Source organism: Erythrolamprus reginae, chromosome 3 (assembly GCF_031021105.1).
Source record: "Erythrolamprus reginae isolate rEryReg1 chromosome 3, rEryReg1.hap1, whole genome shotgun sequence".
NCBI lineage: Eukaryota > Metazoa > Chordata > Lepidosauria > Squamata > Dipsadidae > Erythrolamprus > Erythrolamprus reginae.
Window position 1 is genome coordinate 184,332,430 of NC_091952.1, and position 19,976 is coordinate 184,352,405.

The 19,976-nt window shown below is 41.0% G+C and overlaps 1 protein-coding gene across 10 annotated transcripts in view; it reads right to left on the minus strand.

Annotated features, from left to right (window-relative positions):
* The window catches only part of DCDC2 (doublecortin domain containing 2), a 63,372-nt gene extending 43,396 nt beyond the window's left edge, over positions 1-19,976 (minus strand). The window contains exons 1-5 of one of the 10 annotated variants that reach the window (XM_070747355.1): positions 19,799-19,976; positions 18,520-18,634; positions 17,149-17,471; positions 14,626-14,677; positions 492-506 (exon numbers count right to left, since the gene is read on the minus strand). In XM_070747355.1, the coding sequence (XP_070603456.1) occupies positions 492-506; positions 14,626-14,677; positions 17,149-17,471; positions 18,520-18,609 (480 nt within the window). In that variant the 5' untranslated portion in view covers positions 18,610-18,634; positions 19,799-19,976. The other 9 variants (XM_070747363.1, XM_070747356.1, XM_070747358.1 and 6 more) reach the window with 9 other exon arrangements.

Consider the following 19,976-nt stretch of genomic DNA (forward strand, 5'->3'; position numbering starts at 1 on the left):
AGCTGTTAAATGAGTAACATGGTTGTTAAGTGAATCTGGTTTCCATGTTGACTGTGCTTGTCAAGAGGTCACAAAAGGCTATCACATGACTCCAGGGCACTGCAACAGTCATAAATATGAGTCAGCTGTCAAGCATCGAAATCACATGACCATGAGGATTAAATCACATGACCATGAGGATGATACACTGGTCGTAAGTGTGAAAAATTGTCATAGGTCACTTTTTTCAGAGATGTAACATTGAATGGTCACTAAATGAACTGCTACAAGTTGAGAACTACCTGTATAGATTAGAACTTTTCAATTTATGCACGTATAGTCAGACATTATTGACAGCGATATTTTGATGACATTCATCCTGATTTTTTAATAGAAATTTACATTTACTTTCTGCTTCAAGAGTTGGATATTTTACATGCAGCCATAGACTGTCAAATATTTGGGAAACAGTTTAATAATAAACACTAATAATAAACAGTATAGACACTTACATCTTCCACAGATAACTGTTGGCAAAAGAAAATGACATGTTTAGCATCTAGGTCATAACTTTGCAATCTACCACTTATACTATATAAAGAGTTATCAAGTTCACCCATGTTTATTAACAATCTTTTCTTGAAACAGTTGTTTCAATATTAATGAACAAGATATACGTTGCTCAGAAATCAAAAATATATATTTAAAAGTAATGATTAATTAAAGCTTTAATAATTATCAATAATAATATTTTTTTAATTATTACTCTCACATTTTCAGGCCTCAGTCTTTACCATTTGAGGGCTTTCATTAAGGCTCTGAGTCAATCAATAAGATGTAAAAAGTGTAACTTCTTCAATGATTTTGCTATGTATACTAAATACTGTACCTTCCATAACTATCCAATCAATAGGGTGCAAACAGAAGTGTTAAGTAAACTCATATATAAAGTATGGTCTGAAAATGTTAAATTTTAAATGTTAAATTAACTATATTAATATTATAACCTGTTTCATCTCTTTTGACTATGGTATTGTAATGTGATGTAAATTAACAAAGATTGTAAATCATGGTGTGTGTTTTTCAAGGTAAAAAATTAAATGATATATTTAGCACCTTGGTCATAACTTTGGATTACACCACATATAGCATATACTGTACTGTATATAGCATATACATATTCTGAAAGCAGTATAATATTTGACCTGCCTCAGGAGTTGGATATTTCTTTTACGTGCAGTTATATAGACTTGCTATTTTAATTATGCAAAAGCAGAATTAAAAGCAATTTTAACAAAAGCAATTTTCACTTTGGCTGATGCAAGGGAAAAAACTTTTTCCCCCCAATGTTAGTATTTTAGGTTCTAAGATAAAAACGGATGCCTAACAAATTAAGCTTACAACAATATCAGTTTCAAATTCTGGTACCTTTTAAATAAAATAAAATGATAAAATGGCGCACATAAAGATTTTGACTTTTTAGAGATTTTACAGCTGTTTTACATGTATGTTTTGTTCTTGTGATTACTATGAGGGGAGAAAGAAAGAGAAAGGGGCATATAATCCTTTTTTAATATTGCAGTTTGCTGACTATTACCATACTTCTCATAGTAGGTCAATTACATACATTTAAATAAAATTATTCTAAGTAGACCTCTCAATCAGAGACGATATGAACTGCATGATTCTTAAATTCTAATTACCTTGTTTAAGATCACATATGTATAAAATATTCATTTCCATAAACACGTAAAAGGCCAAAAAACCTTTATAGCATTTTGTGCATAAAGTCACACAATGTATATGTACAGTATGTCTTTCAGTTTAAACTGAAATTATGAAACAGTTACTATACTGAAAAAAGCCTGGATTCCTCCTCAAATCATACAACACTATCTTCACATTAAATATTTATTTTTATGCTTCAGAATTCTCACTGATCTATTCTCACATGTAGCTATCCTGGTGAGTCTTTAACATTGATTTTTATAGTGCTCAATAAATACTCACCAGGATAGCTGCATGTGAGATTACCAGGAAATGTGAGAGCGTCCAAAGGCCTGGCCAGTTTTCTGCCATTTCCCCTTTAATCCGTCTCGGGCTTTTCTGAGCTGCCAGAGGAGCCTTTTGGTGGTGCTTAAGGAGGCTTTAGCAGTCCAGAGCGAACAAAGCTTTTTCCTTTCTCTGGCGCTTGGAGAAGGAATAAATCTCTGCCAGTCCCCAGAGAAAAGAAACGCTCCCTTTGCTCTGGGCAGTTGAGGAGTCACCATAGCAAAGGAAAAATGCCGGCTACAAAGCAAGCGAGCAAGAGGAGAGGGAAGCCTTTCAGCATGGGAAGGAAGAGGCAGAAGGTAGCAGCAGCAGTAGCAGCAGCCAGTGTATGGGAAGCAGTGTATGGGAGGCAGCCTTGCGCCGGGTGTATTGGAGTTGCATGCTCCTCCTCGCCGCCTCAGAATCTGTCTTTTTTTTTTTAAGCCTTAAAGTTTTGAATTTTTTTGATTCCTCTCCCCTCCCCTTCTTCCTTTGGCAGTGACTTTTTCCCTCCTCTTCTTCCTCCTCCTCCTCCCACCCAAATTCCGAGCTTTTATTTCTTTCCCAATGGGTTTGCATGCATTATTTGCTTTTACATTGACTCCTATGGGAAAAATTTCTTCTACCTAAGAAGGTTTCTACTTAAAAACCTGGTCACAGAATGAATTAAGTTCTTAAGTAGAGGTACCACTGTACTATTGCTTTGCTCCCTCATAACCTTTACACTTACCATGCACCCTTGCTATAAATTCCCCCTGCTTCTCCGTCATCCATTCATTTCTCAACACTTAGAAGAAAACATACACTAGGACAGTGATGGTGAACCTATGGTACAGGTGCCACAGCTGGTACACAGAGCCACATCTGCTGGCACATGAGCTATTGCCCTAGCTCAGCTCCAATGTGCACGTGTGTGCCGACCAACTGATTTTTGGCTCACACAGAGGCTCTGGGAAGGTGTTTTTGTCTTCCAGAAAGCCTCCAGAGGATTGGGGAGGGTGTTTTTAACCTCCCCCAGCTCCAGGGAAGCCTTTGGAGCCTGGGGAGGGCAAAACACAAGCCTACTGGGCCCCACCAGAAGTTGGGAAACAAGGTGTTTCCAGTCTCCAGAGAGCCTCCAGGGGTGGGGGAAGCTGTTTTCGCCCTTCCCAGGCATTGAATTATGGGTGTGGGCAGTCATAAGGTGTGCAATAGTGCTGGCGCACACTTTTTCGGCACCCAAGGGAAAAAAGGTTTACCATCACTGCACTAGGAGAACGGAAGACCATTCCATTTACACATCACTATTAAGACTGTTGAGTGGGAATGTATAATTTAAGATGAAAAGTATCTGGTTCAAAATGTGGTGGCTCATGTGGTTTTCTGCAAGGCTAGATTTTGCCGAGCTGCACTGGCTGTTGGTTTGCTTTGAGGTTCAATTAAAGGAGTTGATTGTCATCTTTAAATCCCTGATCTGCAACCTGGTTATTCGAATGACCATCTTTTCTGATTTATAATGATTCAACTCTCAAAACCAAGATGTAGGGATATATATTGGATCCCTTCTCTTAAAGGAGGGTCATCTGATGGGACCAAGGAGAAAGACCTTTTCCGTGTGGCTGCCTCTCTGTAGAACATCATCGCTGCATAAATAAAGTTAGCTCCCACTCTGACACTCTTTTGAAAGGCAACCTGAAGAATTGGTTTTGGGGGCCTGAAGATTCCAGAATGATATGTAGCTCATCAAGTGGTTGGTTGGATTCTTTGTAACCAAAGGGATGGGGGTTTATTAAGTTTTGTATTAGGGTTTTATTTCTGCAAACTATCTGAAGTCACCATGAGTGAGCTGGGCAGCCATATAAATTTTCTAAATAAATATTTATTTTTTTTACTTATTTATTAGATTTGCATGCCGCCCCTCTCTGGAGACTTGGAGCGGCTGACTACCGGTATATAGACTTGTCCACTGTAATGAGATGTACTTTACCTGTTACAATTACTATGACTTTCCAAATGTACTATACATTAATAAATCAGCATATGTAATTTTGCTGAAAGTTGGAATCATCTCTTCAGACACAATTACCATTACCAATACACATATAAAGTAGGGATCACATTTTTGTTTCCACAGCCTTTCTGGTCAATACTACTGTACATTGAATCCTCAAGGTATTCACTTCAAGAGAATAACAGTGTATGTCTTGCAGTGCTCATTAGGTTACCAAGATACTAACTACCAAACAACTTACAGAGCTACATCTTTAAAAACATGCAGTAGTTAAGAGATGAATTATTTAAACCATATAAAAATTAAGTGCTTTTTCTCCTTCTCCTGTACAGATTACAATATTTTCTTGTTTATTCTAAAGCTATACAGCACTGCTCAAAAGATGCAATTTTTTAAAACAGTGCAAAAGGTTCATAAAACAAGTATTTATTTTGAATGCCATTTTAAAATAAACATTTGTCTTTTTACAAAAAGAGGATTGTTGTTCTGGCATCTTATAAACAAGAGGTTCCTGGAAGATCCCAGGCAGCAACTTTTTTTTTGAACATGACTTATATTTACAGTCTTTATAGTTAGTTAACAGTTATCCTCTGGGAAGATTATAATCTAAAACAAAACAGAACAATTGGTACAACAGCAATTATTGCAGATGTTTCCAAGAGACATAAAGAAGTAGTGATGGGAAGCTTCAAGATAACTACTAGGCTCCGTTTAAATATGGTGATTATGCAGAATTCCCTACTTTTCTTACTGATGACTTATCTTTCAGAGGATGAAGAAGAGATGTTCCTGACATGATGATAACCAACAGGGAATGTTAGATAGGGTGAATGGAAGAGGCAGATAGAAGTGGCTTCAAAACAACAGCTCTTTATTTGGCAACTATTTACAACCCAGCAAAGGCTCTGTCTGACAGCCAGCCCTTTTATAGGGAGCTGCCAGACAGTCTAGCCCAGTGATGGCGAACTGTTTTTGGCTCGGATGCCAAAAAGCTAGGGTGCACGCAATAGTGTGCATGCGGGTATCAACACCTATAATGCAATGCCCTCCACACACACATGCACATAACCCCCATACTGAAGACCTCTCTAGCCGATAACAGAGCTCCGGATTGATCTGGACCTGTATTATCACCGCAGAGGCCTTCAGGAAAGTCCTGCTGGCTGCAGAACAAATGGGCAGAGGTTCCTGAAGACCTCTGACAGTGAAAAGGAGGCTGGGGGTGAACACACAAGTTAACTTTCAGTTGGACCATTTTTTACCATCCCCAGGTTTCAGGAGGCTTTCCTGAAGTCTGCTAAGAGTGAAAACTGCCAAAAAGATGGTGGAATATCAGCTGGCCAGTGCGAGCATGTGTCCTCAGATACAGCTCGGCATGCCACCTGTGGCACGAATGCCATAGATTCACCGGTCTAGCCTGTCAGCAGTCAGTATTTTCCCTCCAGAAAGGAGGATCTGACTGAAGCCTATGTGCTTCAATCTGAGAATATAATAGAGAATACTTACATTGTTAAAGAAGAAAGCAGGAATACCAGAAGACTCAGAGAAAACCAGTCATATAATGCTGGAATTCCTGATTTTAAGGAAACCAAAGCTGAATGTAGTTAAGAGATGTCTACGGAGAGTCTACGGAGAGGGGGCGGCATACAAATCCAATCAATCAATCAATCAATCAATAAATAAATCAAATAAATAAATAAACAAATAAACAAACAAATAAATAAATAAATTAAATAAATTAAATAAATTAAATAAATAAATGTAATTGAACGCATACTTCAGTTTTAAGAAACTATATTTCAACAATTCAAGCAATGATAAAGGATTCCATGGCAAGAGCAGCTAATTGGAAAAGGAGCTCAAGATTGGTGAGAGATTTTAAGGAGATATTAAAAACACAGCTGGAAATATGATAATGAGCAGAATAATGTAGGGCAGTAGAGGCACCCAAAGTAACTGCACAAAAGATTTATTAAAGATACTTATATGAGATGAAAAGAGGAAGATTGTGCACTGATTGTTAAGAGTTATAGAAACATATCAGAAGAGTTACAGCTTCAGATGAGCTGAGATTCACAAAAAAAAAATTTTTAAACCGCCAAATGGGTTTCTTTAGGTATCTTCAGAACAAAAGGAAGACCCAAAAAAATCAGTACATAGCTGTTCAGGAAAAATGAAAAATTACTAACAGATAAAAATGAAGGAATTATCCAACGTTTCTGTTTATTCAATATTCTCTAAGAAGAGGGAATGTGTTCCATAAGGCAATTGTGAGGAAAATAGGCGTTGATTGCTTACCTGAACGCCTCTTCTCGTACGGTGAGTGGGTACAGCAGTCACATGGGTTGCTCCTGTCCAATCCGTTGGAACTGAGCCTAGTATTAAAAAAGACTGCTGGATCCGCCCCTTCCCCAGAATTCGCGAATCCGTAGACTAGGCTCAGTAGTGAAGCTCTTTAATGTTCAACTCTCATGTGTTATAAGAAAATAGAATAGAAGGTAAAGAAGACCACACATAGGGAGGGAAGTGACTGCTGTACCCACTCACCGTACGAGAAGAGGCGTTCAGGTAAGCAATCAACGCCTATTCTCCGTACTGAAGGAGTGGGTCCAGCAGTCACATGGGACATACCCAAGAGATAGGTCCCTAGGGTGGGAGTACATTGCTATCGTGAGAGATAACGGATTGGAGTACTCTTCTGCCGAAGGCAGCGTCCGCTGATGCGTACGAATCGATTTTGTAGTGCCTTATGAAGGAATTTGGCGAGGCCCAAGTGGCTGCTTTGCAGACTTCTTCCAACGGAGCCTGAGTCGCCCAAGCGGCAGATGTGGCAGCACTTCTGGTGGAATGCGCTGTAATATTCCTTGGAATGGAAAAGGGAAGCTGTCTCGTAGGCCTTAGAGATGGTCCCTCTGATCCAACGACCTATTACTGTAGAAGACACTCTGGATCCCAAGGATCTGGGATGTTAGGCTATGAAGAGTGCTTCAGATCTCCGGATGGATCTTGTGCGTTGGATATAAACCTTTAGCGCTCTAGTGAGATCCAGAGTGTGCCATCTAGTTGCCAGGGGATGCTCTCGTTGGAGGCAGAAGGAAGGTAATATGATATCCTGAGATCTGTGAAACATGGAACTAACCTTTGGTAGAAAGGTGGGATCCAGTCGCAGAACCACTTTGTCCTGGTGAAAACTGGCAAAGGTCCTGTCTGATAGAAAGGGCTGCCAACTCAGATATGCGTCGGGCGGATGTAAACGCCACCAGGAATGCTACCTTAAAGGATAGGTACCTGAGGGACGCAGAATTCAGGGGTTCGTAAGGTGCCTGAGTAAGAGAGTGGAGAACCCGTGGCAAGTCCCAGGTAGGATATCTGTGGATTTTAGAAGGCCTGAGGTTGGCCACTCCTCTTAGAAATTCTTGGATTTCTGGAAAAGAGCGGAGGGGCTGCCTGCGAGGCCCCGCCAAGACAGGAGAAATGGCTTTGGCCAGGTGTCGGCGGATGGTGCTGAAAAACCCTCCTGCGAGCACCACTGATGGAATTTGGACCAAGAATGGTCGTAGATCCGGTTGGTAGACCCTCTTCTAGACTTCAGGATGATTTCCACTGTGTCCGGGTCATACCCTCGCAGGTCTAAGTCCCTCCGGATAATAGCCAGGCGGTGAGGTGGAACCACTCTGGGTCCGGGTGGAAGGAGGCCCCCTGTCGCAACATATCCTCCGAAACGGGGAGTCGCCAGGGGTCCTGGACGGACAGTTGTTGGAGATCCGCGAACCAGGGCCTGCGAGGCCAGTGAGGGGCAATCAGAATTACTCGGGCCTTCTCCAGGAGGATTTTGTTGATCACGTCTGGCAGAATTGGAATTGGAGGGAAGGCATACAATAGACCTGGAGGCCAAGGGCTCCTGAGAGCATTGATTGCCTCTGTTCCCGGAGACGGGAACCTGGAGATGAAGCGAGGGAGCTGGGCATTGGCTTTGGTCGCAAATAGATCCAACACTGGATGGCCGAACCTGAGGCAGATTTGGTGGAACAGTGACTGATGGAGATTCCACTCGCCTGGATCTAAGGTCGCTCGCGAGAGCCAGTCCGCTTGGACATTGAGGCTCCCCGAGATGTGGTCGGCTAGAAGCGACTGGAGATTTTTCTCTGCCCAAAGGCCTAACTTCGGGACCTCCCTCATGAGGGCCTTGGATCTTGTGCCTCCCTGTCTGCAAATATGGCTTTTGATGACTATATTGTCGGTGAGAATCAGCACATGTTGGTTGGAGATGTGAGAGTGGAATTGTTTTAGAGCTAGAGACACGGCTCTTAATTCTAGCCAATTGATGGGCCTGGAAGCCTCCTCCGGTGACCATGTGCCCTGAGCTAAAAGACCCTGGGCGTGGGCTCCCCAGCCCGAGAGGCTGGCATCTGTGGTGACTACAAACTGGTCGGGGCACCGGAAGGGAGATCCCTTGTCTAGGGCTGGAGAAGTCCACCACTTGAGGGATCTGCGAACCGTCGGTGGGATGGTGATGCGACGATTCGAGTTGCTGTGGCCCGATCTCTGGAAGGGTAATAGAAGCCACTGTAGTTCCCTGGCGTGAAGACGGGCCCAGGGAACAATACCAATACATGACACCATTTTACCCAAAAGGGAAGATAGGGTGGCAATGGAGGCAGATTGCTGGGGCAGGATGCGAGCAATGAGATCCAAAATGCTGCGTTTTCTCTCAGTGGAGAGGAAAACCTGGGATATCTCAGAATTAATGATAGTTCCCAGATGCAGAATGGAAGTGGATGGATCAAGGTGGCTCTTTTTAAGATTTATGGAGAAACCATGATTCTGTAGAACCGACATGGTAAAAGAGAGGTCTGCAGCCACACCAGTTCTGGAATTTCCATGAATTAAAATGTCATCTAAATAACATAAAATATGAATGGGAGAGGCCCGGATATGAGCTGCCAAGGATCCCAAGAGTTTAGTGAAGACTCTGGGCGCTGAGGAGAGCCCAAATGGCATAGCCCTATACTGAAAAGGCCTGCCTTGAAAGGCAAAGCGCAGAAAATTCCTATGGACCTTGGCAATGGGAATATGGAGGTAGGCCTCCGTGAGATCCAGAGACACCATAAAGTCTCCCTGATGTAGAGCTGCTAAAATGGAAAATAAGGAATGCATTTTGAATTTCCTATATTTTATGAACCGGTACAAATTCTTTAGATCTAAGATGGCTCTCCAGCCTCCAGAGGTCTTAGGGACCATGAAGAGGATGGAATAGAAGCCTAAACCTCTCTGGAGAGAGGGGACCGGTTGAAAAACTCCAATAGTCAACAAATGAGAAATAGCCTCCTCCATTCGGATACGAGATGGAGTGGAACTGGGAGAAGGACAAGAAATAAAACGGTTAGGGGGAGGTGAAATGAACTCTAACCTTAGGCCCCTTTCCACAGTGTCAATGACCCAGGGGTCCTTACAAGAACGGTGCCAGGCGGAAGAGAACCAGGCTAGGCGACCGCCTATGGGAAAGGAGGAAAACTTACCATCTGGCTCTTTTGGAAGCCCTGGTAGAAGAGGATCCTCTCTGAAAACGGGAACCTCTGCCCCTGGTGGTTCTAGATTGGGATCGAAACCGAGGGGAATACTGACCTGGATTCCTTTGAAATGCGAAGCCCTGATCCTGTTGACGCCCTGTGCGCCGAAAGGGCTGCGGTTTAGGGGCCTTCTTGGTGGTAGGTCCCAAGACCTTTTTCTTGTCTGTGGTCTCCGTAAGGAGAGGGTCCAGAAGGTCTCCGAAGAGGAGGTTACGTTTCAGCGGACCCATGGCTAACTGCCACTTCTGTCTTACTCCCGCCTGCCAAGGGCGGAGCCAGAGAAGTCTTCTGGCCGTTGTGGAGGCTGCTACTGACCTGGCTGCAAATCTGGAAGATTGGAGGGAAGCATCTGCTACATATCGGGGAGCTGCGAAGATTTTGTTGAAATCCTGTTGGCCCCGTAAGTCATCTGGAGGCAGGTGTGGTTGGAGCTGACGAAGCCACAAGAGCATAGCTCTGGAAAGGAAGGATGCCGCTGCAGCACTCTTAATGGCCCATGAGTCTGCAAGGAGACTCCTTTTGAGCATTTGCTCAAGTCGTTTGTCCTCTGGCCGGAGGACCTCCTCTGCTTCGCCCGGTATGGTAGCAGTCGAGTGGAGTGTCTTCACTGGTTCATCTGGCTTGGGACATGTTAGGAGTTCCTCATAGGAGGAGGAGAGCTTGTAGAGCTTCTTTTTTGTCCTTGGGAGTGGGAGTAAAGCCAGCGGTTGGGTGGTCCCACTGTTTGAGCAAGGCATCCTTAAACAACTTTGGGCATAGGAATTACCTCATTGTCTTCCTGTTCTTCCATGAAATAAGGAAGATTTTCCTCCGGAGGGTCTGAGGAAGAAGTAGCCTGTTTTTCTTGCCCGGCTAGCCCCGTGGATACTCTAGCTTTAAGCAGGAGAGATTTGAAAAGCTGCGAAGGAAAGATAGCAGCTGGGGCTGGAATCTTAATCTGAGATTCCTCATCTTCCGACAGACGCTGAAATGGGTCATCATCCTCTTCTGCATCCACATCCTCATCCTCTTCCTGAGAGGAGTCAGAGACCTCCATGGCTGGGGCTCTGTAGGAAGGAGAAGAACTCACGGGACGGGAGGAGCGTGGTGGGGGATGAGACAGATAAGGCACATTGAAAGATGAGAGTTTAGCGTCAATGGTGTTAGTCAGAATAGTCAAGATAGACTGAAACTCCGGTGGCAAGGAAGAAATATCAGCCGGAAAAGCCGGAGGATCCCTGAGGACCTGAGCAGGTTCTGGCTGGGAGGAATCCTCGGTAATATCTGGCTCCTCTGGACCTAAACCCCATAGGTTAGGTTGGGGTGGATTTAGGTTTGGCTCATCCAGGGATAGCACAGGAACCCCAGAAAGAGGCAGGTTAGAGGCCTCCGGGGGGGTTGGATTGATATGCACTTGGGCCTGCACCTTAAAAAGTTTGGCTGATTTATCATGTATTTTTTGTAGGGCTGGGTCCCTTCTCTTCTCAGCCCTGGTGGGCTTGGCTAAGGAATGGGTGCCTGAGGAAGAGGAGGAAGAGGCCTGGGGAACTTCAGTAGAATTACCAGTAGGCCTAACCTCTTTGGGACCTTTGGTAGTGCCTCTCTTGGGAAAAGAAGCCATAGTCTGACAATTAACAGAAGACAAGGCTGAGCCAATAACTGAATAATAAGGAGAAGAATTTCAAGGACTTCCCAAGAGGAATGGATCCTGCTTCGAGGCCTCGAAGCTGCTGAAACTTGAGGACAATCTGGGCAAACCCAGAGTTCGTGCCCCCAAATCCAGCGGGGCCAGCCTCCCTAAACTTTGTAATTAAGTAAACCAAGGCACTCTGGTTGGAGGCTTAGCCGGTGGAGAATTTAGCCTGGGACCCCCAAGGCCCGCTCCGGGATCCACGCGGTGGACTGAGGCCTACGGGGCTGGCAGGAGGCCAACACGAGAGGCCTAGATTTAAAAAGGGCGCGAAGGCCTTCGCGCCGAAAAAATCGCTCCGTAATTACTTAAAGGGGAAGCGATCGACTAAGTCCAGGAGACTAGAAGGCGTCTCACTCCGCAGGAGGTATTTCTTAAGCCCTTAAATATTTTGTATACAATAAATAATCAATATATAAATACTTGCACCAGGACCTCCAGGCCAAAGGATTAGAAGAATCCACAAGCGGCCGCAGGAATCGTAACCGGCAAAAACCGCCGGGGGAAAACGAAACCGCAACTTCTCCCAAGGAAAAAAGCCGAGCCGCTTTATTTTTTTCTTTTTTTCTTTTAAACGGCTGGCGCAATTAGTGCAAGTAAATGAATAAAGACAATAAATCTTACTACTTTTTGAAGGAAAGATCGAAGGGAAGGTGTTAGAATGTTGAACGAGCTATCACAATACAACCGCAGGATATGCGAACTGAGCGAATTCTGGGGAAGGGGCGGATCCAGCAGTCTTTTTTAATACTAGGCTCAGTTCCAACGGATTGGACAGGAGCAACCCATGTGACTGCTGGACCCACTCCTTCAGTACGGAGAAGGAAGAAGAGGCAGAAAGAAGATGTGATTGATAGTCTAAGAATACCTATTTATTACAAATGAATTTTAAATCTTCAGGACAAAATAAACTGCCTTATTAGTATTAAAGTAACTAGCTAACAGTTTAGGTAACCTTTATATCTTATCTCCAAGCAAACTTAAAGGACAGTACAATACCTGATAACTGGGAAGGAAAATATCCATATGCTCAAAAGAGCAATAAGAAACAAAAAATAAAACTACAAACTAATCATTCAGGCACTATTTCCTGAGAAAATTCTGAAGTTCATATTGATCTATATAGATGCTGACTACCATGCAGTAAATATCAGAAGTCAGAATGTTATCAAGAATAAAATTTGCAAGACTAATTTATATTTTCATTGGGTTACTTCCCTGAAAGATTATAAATAATGCTGTATAGGTAGTCCTTGACATACAACAGTAGTTGAGCTCAAAATTACAATTGTAAGTTGTGCCAGTCGTTAAGTAAGTCACCACATAACTGCACCCGATTTTACAACCTTTTCTGCAGTGGTCATTAAGTAAATCCATTGTCCATAATGGACATTTTTGCCAGAAACTGGAAGTAAATGCTGAGCACCCAAAATATGATCAGTGGCCATGGGGGGATAGGGGGACCAGCCATCAGAACTTTAAATCTGGGTCATTAGTAACATTGGAAGGTCTGCTGTAACTTTAATCATTAAGCAACTGGTCTTAAATTGAAAACTATCTGTAATTATAATATAATTTGAGTTCAGCAAAACATTTGGTGCCCATGACATTTAGTTTGATTAGCAACTAAATATGCCCAGATTGGATGGATGATAAATTTACAGTGGTACCTCGGTTAAGGAACACCTTGGTTAGCGCACATTTCGGATAACAACCAAAACTTTTGGCAAAAATTTGCTCCAGATATCAAACAAAAATTCGGATACCAAACAGAGGTTGGGAACCAATTAAATCCATTTCCATTATTTCCTATGGGAAAAATTGTTTCGGATAACGACCATTTTGGTTAACAACCAACCTTCCGAAATGGACTGTGGTCGTTAACCGACTATGATAACTGGTACTAGGAGAAATATTAGTAATAAGTATTTAAATGATCTTCAAAATTTGTTAATACTACAACTGAGGCAATAACCATGGAAAGAATTCTAAAGAAAAATAATTCAACAGCATTGCATTACTTTTTAATTTCATCTAAATTTCAGGTTCTTTCTATCTATCTTCCATATTATGTAAATAAGTACTGTACAGTACTTCTCTTCCTTTTTAAGACCCATTTTCATTTTGTCACATACTGTACCAAATAGAGTAGACCTTATATTTGCTTATTGTTCTCAATATTTCATTCTTTAAAATCTTTTCTCTAGGGGGAAAAAAAGACCTTGAACAGAGTATGGCAACGTAACCAAAAAATCTTTAAAAGTATAAAACTAGAGCAGAATGTATCTGAATATTAAAATAATGCTGTCATAAACTAGTGGTGGACAAATTATGGTTTACACCTTTGGTTCCTGATTGTGTAGTCAGATATCAATAGTTAAGTCAATACCTCAGAATATATAAAATATAATTGTATAGGATTCTCAGAAGTTGCCTGCTTCAACTTATGTCATTTTACGATTCATTCTTAGATAGGCGCCTTCCAACAGTTGAAGAACAGCCACTATCATGAACTATCAACACTATGTCAACACTAATAACTTTGCAAAGATGTTATATTTCTTTATGCAGATTAATGTAGCATATCATAGTTTGGGTTTCAGTAGCTCAATAAATATACAATTTGATGAAAATCCTATTAGCCTAAATCAAGTCCTGGCTTTGGAGGAATATGCAGGCAATTCTCCATGACCTCAAGACCATAAAGTCCCAATTTCCAGGAGTCCACTTCAGCAATATAAAACAATAGAGAAGTGTCACATAAATTACAGCATGGGAAATAATGTTGTCATTGCATCTGCATGAGAAACTGAACAAAGTTACCATATTGGTTTATCTCTCTGTCTTATTTTAATCTGCCCAGTCCCCGTAAGGCTATAAAGGTTCAAAAGGTTTTTAGAGGTAGCAAAGATTAACAGAAAACTGTAACTTTGCTTCCATCTAGTGGTCATCTGGACGTTTGCAACTCAAAGATGGGAAAACTAGCTTGATATAGAGCAGGCAGCAGCACAGGATGCAACAGCTGTAAAAATAGCAATCGGACTGGCTTGACAATACAGTTTTCTAGATTTTAGTTTTTTAAATCTCTCTTTAAAAATTAGAGCATATGGCTGCATTGAGACAGCACATTACTTGTTTAACTATTACTGCATGAGCAAACAAAAATATCTGGGTTCATAAAGCTCATTCAATCAGATCAAACAAACCATTTTTTAGTTTAATATAATCTGTAAATGCTGCTTTATAAAGCAAAGCTATAGTCATTTAGTCAAAAATGTCCCTTTGATTTCCAAATAAATCAGAACAGACTAAAAACTAAATAAAAGTTTATTTTGTTCGTACTTCAAGTGTAATACAGATTTATATTAATATGTAATATATATTACCTCATTATTATTTTCCACAGGTCTTTTCTTTGGCTCTCCAATATCCAAATAACTGAAAAATAAGAAAGTAAAAAAGATTATTTACTAATATGAAATGCAAAAAATATATTTACAAGAATATTCTTTTTCTTGCCTTATATTTTCTTATTTTCACTATTTTTCCTAATAACCAGCCAAAACATTATACCCATGCGACAAACCCAATTCTTAATAGGATGTTAGGAATATTTCCTCATGTTTTTTAATTACAGTGGTATATCTACCTAAGAACGCCTCTACTTCAGAACATTCCTAGATAAGAACCGGATGTTCAAGATTTTTTTGCCTCTTCTCAAGAACCATTTTCTACTTAAGAACCCACGCCTGGAAAAATTTCCCAGGAAATTTGAGAGTGGCACAAAAGTCTGGCCAGTTTCCTGCCATTCCCCCTTTAATCTTGCCATCTCGGGCTTTTCTGGGCTGCTAGAGGAGCCTTTCGGTGGTGCTTAAGGAGGCTTCGGCAATCCAGGGCGAACAGCGTGTTTTCCTTTCTCTGGGCGCTTGGACAGGGAATAAACCACTTCACTGTGGTGACTCCCTCGAGCTGCCTCCCATACACCTGGCGCGAGGTTGCCTCCCGGAGCGTCTGGGCATGCAAAGGCAAAAGGGGGCACTTCGCCCCAGTTGGATCATGAGAGGAGAGGGGAGCCCTTCAGCATGGGAAGGAAGAGGAAGCAGGTAGCAGCAGTAGTAGCAGCCACCTCTCGGTCAAAGGAGTGGGACGTTCCCCCCTCTCGCCCGTCTGGGTTTCTCTCTCTGGCACAGTGTATGAGAGGCAGCCTTGTGCTGGGTATATGGGAGGCGCATGCTCCTCCTCACCGCCTCAGAGGTCCTCTTTTTTTTTTTTAAGCCTTAAAGTTTTAGATTTTTTTGTTATTCTCCTCACCTCAACTTCTTCCTTCGGCAGCGACTGTCCTCCTCCTCCTCTTTCTCCTCCTCCCACCCAAATTCCTAGCTTTTATTTCTCTCCTAATGGGTTTGCACGCATTATTTGCTTTTACATTGATTCCTATGGGAAAAATTGCTTCTACTTACAAACTTCTCTACTTAAGAAACTGGTCACGGAACAAATTAAGTTCTTAAGTAGAGGTACCACTGTACTACAAAAGCTTGACAACTTTGGGTGGCTCTACAGTGCATTCACCAGACAAGTGCTTAACCAATAAGCCACATTATAGTGATTATAAATTCAATATGATTTATGATTCCAGCAAATAACAAGATACGGGATTCATATTATATGATGACAGGGTTTCTCTACATTTTAGAATATTTTCTTGTTATTTTAATAAATATTATACATTCTACAAATTCTACAAATCTGAAAGTTCATATTCCTCATTTTTAACAGTTTATAAAACTGTTTCTTGTCTAACCATATGAGATGAAATATTTAAGCATTCATTTCAGTAAACTAAAACAAAATCTGTCAAAAGTAAAGAAAACAATCATATAAAGCAATGATTATATAAAATATATATTTCTAAATTGGTGTGATGTACTATACTTGCTTAATTTAAAAAGTACAATTTTCTGCAGAATTTCAAATTTTTTTATTAATAATTTATTAGCCACGGGAGAAGATTGTAGGCAATGCTGTTTAAACCAAACCAAAGAGAATGCAATGCACAGGGATGGATCAAACAAAATGTGCGTGTGGGTGTGTAGACGTGTGTACAGTACATATATATTACCGCTGACATTACTTTATTAACACATATTAGAAGAACACAAGAACATCAGCAAATTTTACTTCTAAAAGCAGGCAATAAAGAATAAGCTTATACTAAAGCATGTTATAATAAACTTATACTAAAGCATGTTTCTTTAGGTTTCTAAACTCATAATGATTTACATTATGAGAATAAGCCTCTCTTCTACTTCTCATAATGAATTATGGGAATTATAGTTTGGCTTCAATGCTGTGAATGTTCTGTTAATGATCCATGAACTTTCATCAGGAGTAGCTTACATGATAAGCTGAGTCTGTCATACCAGTGTGTTCCACGCTACTGTTACCAGTCCTCTTTTTTTTTTTAGTTGCTCTAGTATGTATACTGAGGTAAGTAATGTGACACCTTTCAGATATTTAGGATTAGATTTACAAACTCTTTTTTATTAGTCATTGTAACTGCAAATAAAGACATTAAAGATATATAAAGAATTTCAAACGGCTTCTGAATGCTAGGTTTAAATCAAAATTTAATTAATCAAAATTGTTAATGATGTTGGAATGATGTTGGAATTTCACATCATTTCTGAAAGAAAAAAATGTAAAGGAATATAAAGATACATATAGAGAAAGCCTGGGTAACTGGGCCTATGAACCTTTGTTTAGTTAAAAGAATGGCTCATAGGTTTTTAGTAAAATCTAAGAAAAAATAATGCTTTTAACCTCTCCTTGGAGGACTCGTATATAAAAGATTGCACATTTCAATTTCTCCATCATGTTGGTTGGAATAAACATACAGTATGCCTACTTACTTTAGTTTTTTGAAAGCTTCTCTGCCACCAGCAACGTAGTGCTCTCCACTTTGAATCTCATCTAGCTGACGAATGCGATGTCCACCACGGGGTGTATAAATATTCCGCACAGCTCCAAAAGGAGCATTCACACCACCTGTCACTTCCTTTAGAAAGACATCAAAACTGGACACCTTCTTCTCGTGGATAACAACGCGCCGGCCAGGGAAGAAAGGGTCTCCATTGCGATACACCATCACACTCTTCACCACAGGTTGTGACAGACATGTTGGCTTGGCACTGGGACTACTCATAGCCGTCTTTGCACTCTGCTGTCCTGGATGCTGTTGGTAATGAACACAGGGGTTTGCAAACTTGTAGGTTTAAGAAGAATATAATTTATTTTCTTTCACTGTTTTTCTCTGACAATTATCTTTGAATTCCAGTTTTGCATTATAGGCACTGCATACACATCTAGAGCATGACTGGCACTGCCAGAGCAACTGCCAATAGTATTTCTATTTCTAAAAAAACAGGGAGCCTCTAAAAGTCTCCCAAAGGTTTTAGTTCCATAACAGTTCAAACAGTCCTTCTGCTAGGCAACCAACTCTTGCCAGTCTCTTAAGAATAGTAAAGTCATCACGATATCCTTCTCCTACATATTCATACAAAGCAGAAATGTTTTTTGCATACAGTGAAAAAAAACAAATTCCTCCCTAACTCTGCTCTTATGGAAGCCCCAGAAAACCCACTTTTAAAAATATTTCAATTAAGTATCACATCTTTACTCCTTTTTTTTTTGTTCATTCTGTTCTGTTTTGCTTATTTTCTTCACTTAAAAAATAAATAGCCATGAAGTGGCTGCCTAATGAACCTACCATGAAATTCAGAGGATAAAGGAAGTGTTTATTATCAAATATTAAAAGGCATGCAAAATTTACAGTAATTTTAAGAGCAGCTAGCAGAAGCACAAAAAGAAATGGAAGAATATAGAAAAACCATATAGGGTCAATAGTTGCAAAGTTTACAAAGAAAATTGCAAAAGTTATTTAGAAAATGTTCACATTAAAATGGAAATTTTTCAATGGAATAAAAAGTTGAATGAGATATTAGCATTGTTTACTGCTTCTACTGAAAAGATTAAACAATAAGCAGAGAAGGGAAATTTTAAAAGTGATTTCAATTACTGTATACCATTCACCAATACTGAAGTTAAAGGGTACCATGATTATTGGGAAATTATTATTATTATTGAGTAGAAAATTTTTTGTCTATACAGTACTGTTATCAAATTACATTAGCAGAAAGGGGTGGGTTTTTTTACAAAGAGATGCATTAAAAATTGAGAGGCCTCTATATATAACCCTCCAAATTTATCATACACTGAATCACCTCAAGGTCACCACATTTCATTCCTCTGTCCTTTGGTTTCATGGTACCGGTTATGTGGCTATAGTTTGACTCCATTTTGGCCCATTTCATTCATTCAGATTTTGTCCTCCACCACCTGAGTAAGGTAAGAAGGAAAACAGAGGACTCCAACCTGCTAGTCCAAACTTCTGTCGATTTGTTGCAAATACTGTATGTGTCCTACATACATCATGCAGACACAGACCTAAGTAAGTGTACACCAGGCCAAAGGCTGCTTTGGTGTTAACTACAATATTATTATATTTTCAGCATGATCCAACCACCAAGAAATTGAGTTCTTTCTTTCTTTCTTTCTTTCTTTCTTTCTTTCTTTCTTTCTTTCTCTTTCCTTCCTTCTAAATAATTTTTACTCATTTATAAACTTTTAAAAAGACATGAAAGAAAAAACAAACAAATAAGACATACAATACAAAACAAAAATAAAAACTATGCACATACTTTTATATCTTTAAGGTTATTTTACAGTACACACATCAGCTAATACTTCCGCTTATTTGCTATTTTTACCTATTCTATCATTATAATCAATACATCTCTAAGGATCTTAATTAAAACACCATTCCTTAATATATATATATATATATTTCTAAGTATGAATATAATGAAGTATTATGTTGATTTGTCCTTTCTTTCTTTCTTTTTCTTTCTTTTTCTTTCTTACTTTTTTCTTTCTCTTTCTTTCTTTTTCTTTCTTTCCTCCCTCCCACCTTCCCTTCCTTCCTTCCCACTCTCACACACACATCACATGCACACACAAAAGCACATTTTTCTCCCTCATACATCTCCCAAGAGGCTTTTTTTTTTTTTTTGCATTTCATCACCCCCAATAATTGTGGTCACTCGGAACTTTTTTCCCCAAAGGCGAGAACTTTTCGCCTGGGGACCGAAAGCAACTCTGCCGTTTCCGCCCACGAGCTACCGTAACTGTCAATGGAGGAGGGGAAGAGAAAAAAAAAAGGCGGCTTTCCAATCCAGCTTAGACACATTGCCGTCGACTCGCAGAGAGCCAGGCGCTTCACTTCCCTAGGTGAGAATGCCTCGAAAGCCGCAAATCCGGAACGGAGGCGGGGGGAGAAAAGGGAAGGGAACCGCGCCGAGCCAAGACCGGCGTCCCGGCGTCGAGCCACGAGCGGGAGAGGAGAAAAGCGAGAGAGGCACCTGAGCGCAACGAAGCCCCCTCCCCGAAGCCTCCGTTCACCCGGGAGAACTCGGCCGCCCTTCTCTCTTCCTCTCCGCCTACCTCAGGCTCAGCTTCTGGCACCATGAGCTCTCCTCCCCAGGGGCGACCGAGGTTTCCTTGGGGTGCCGGAGCCCCGGCTGCCGCAGCCGAGCGCCCTCATGGTTCCCAAACTTGAAGAGGGAAGGCGGGGCGGTTCCTGACCGCGGGTTTCTCTTCCCGGAATGCTGGACTTTTTTTT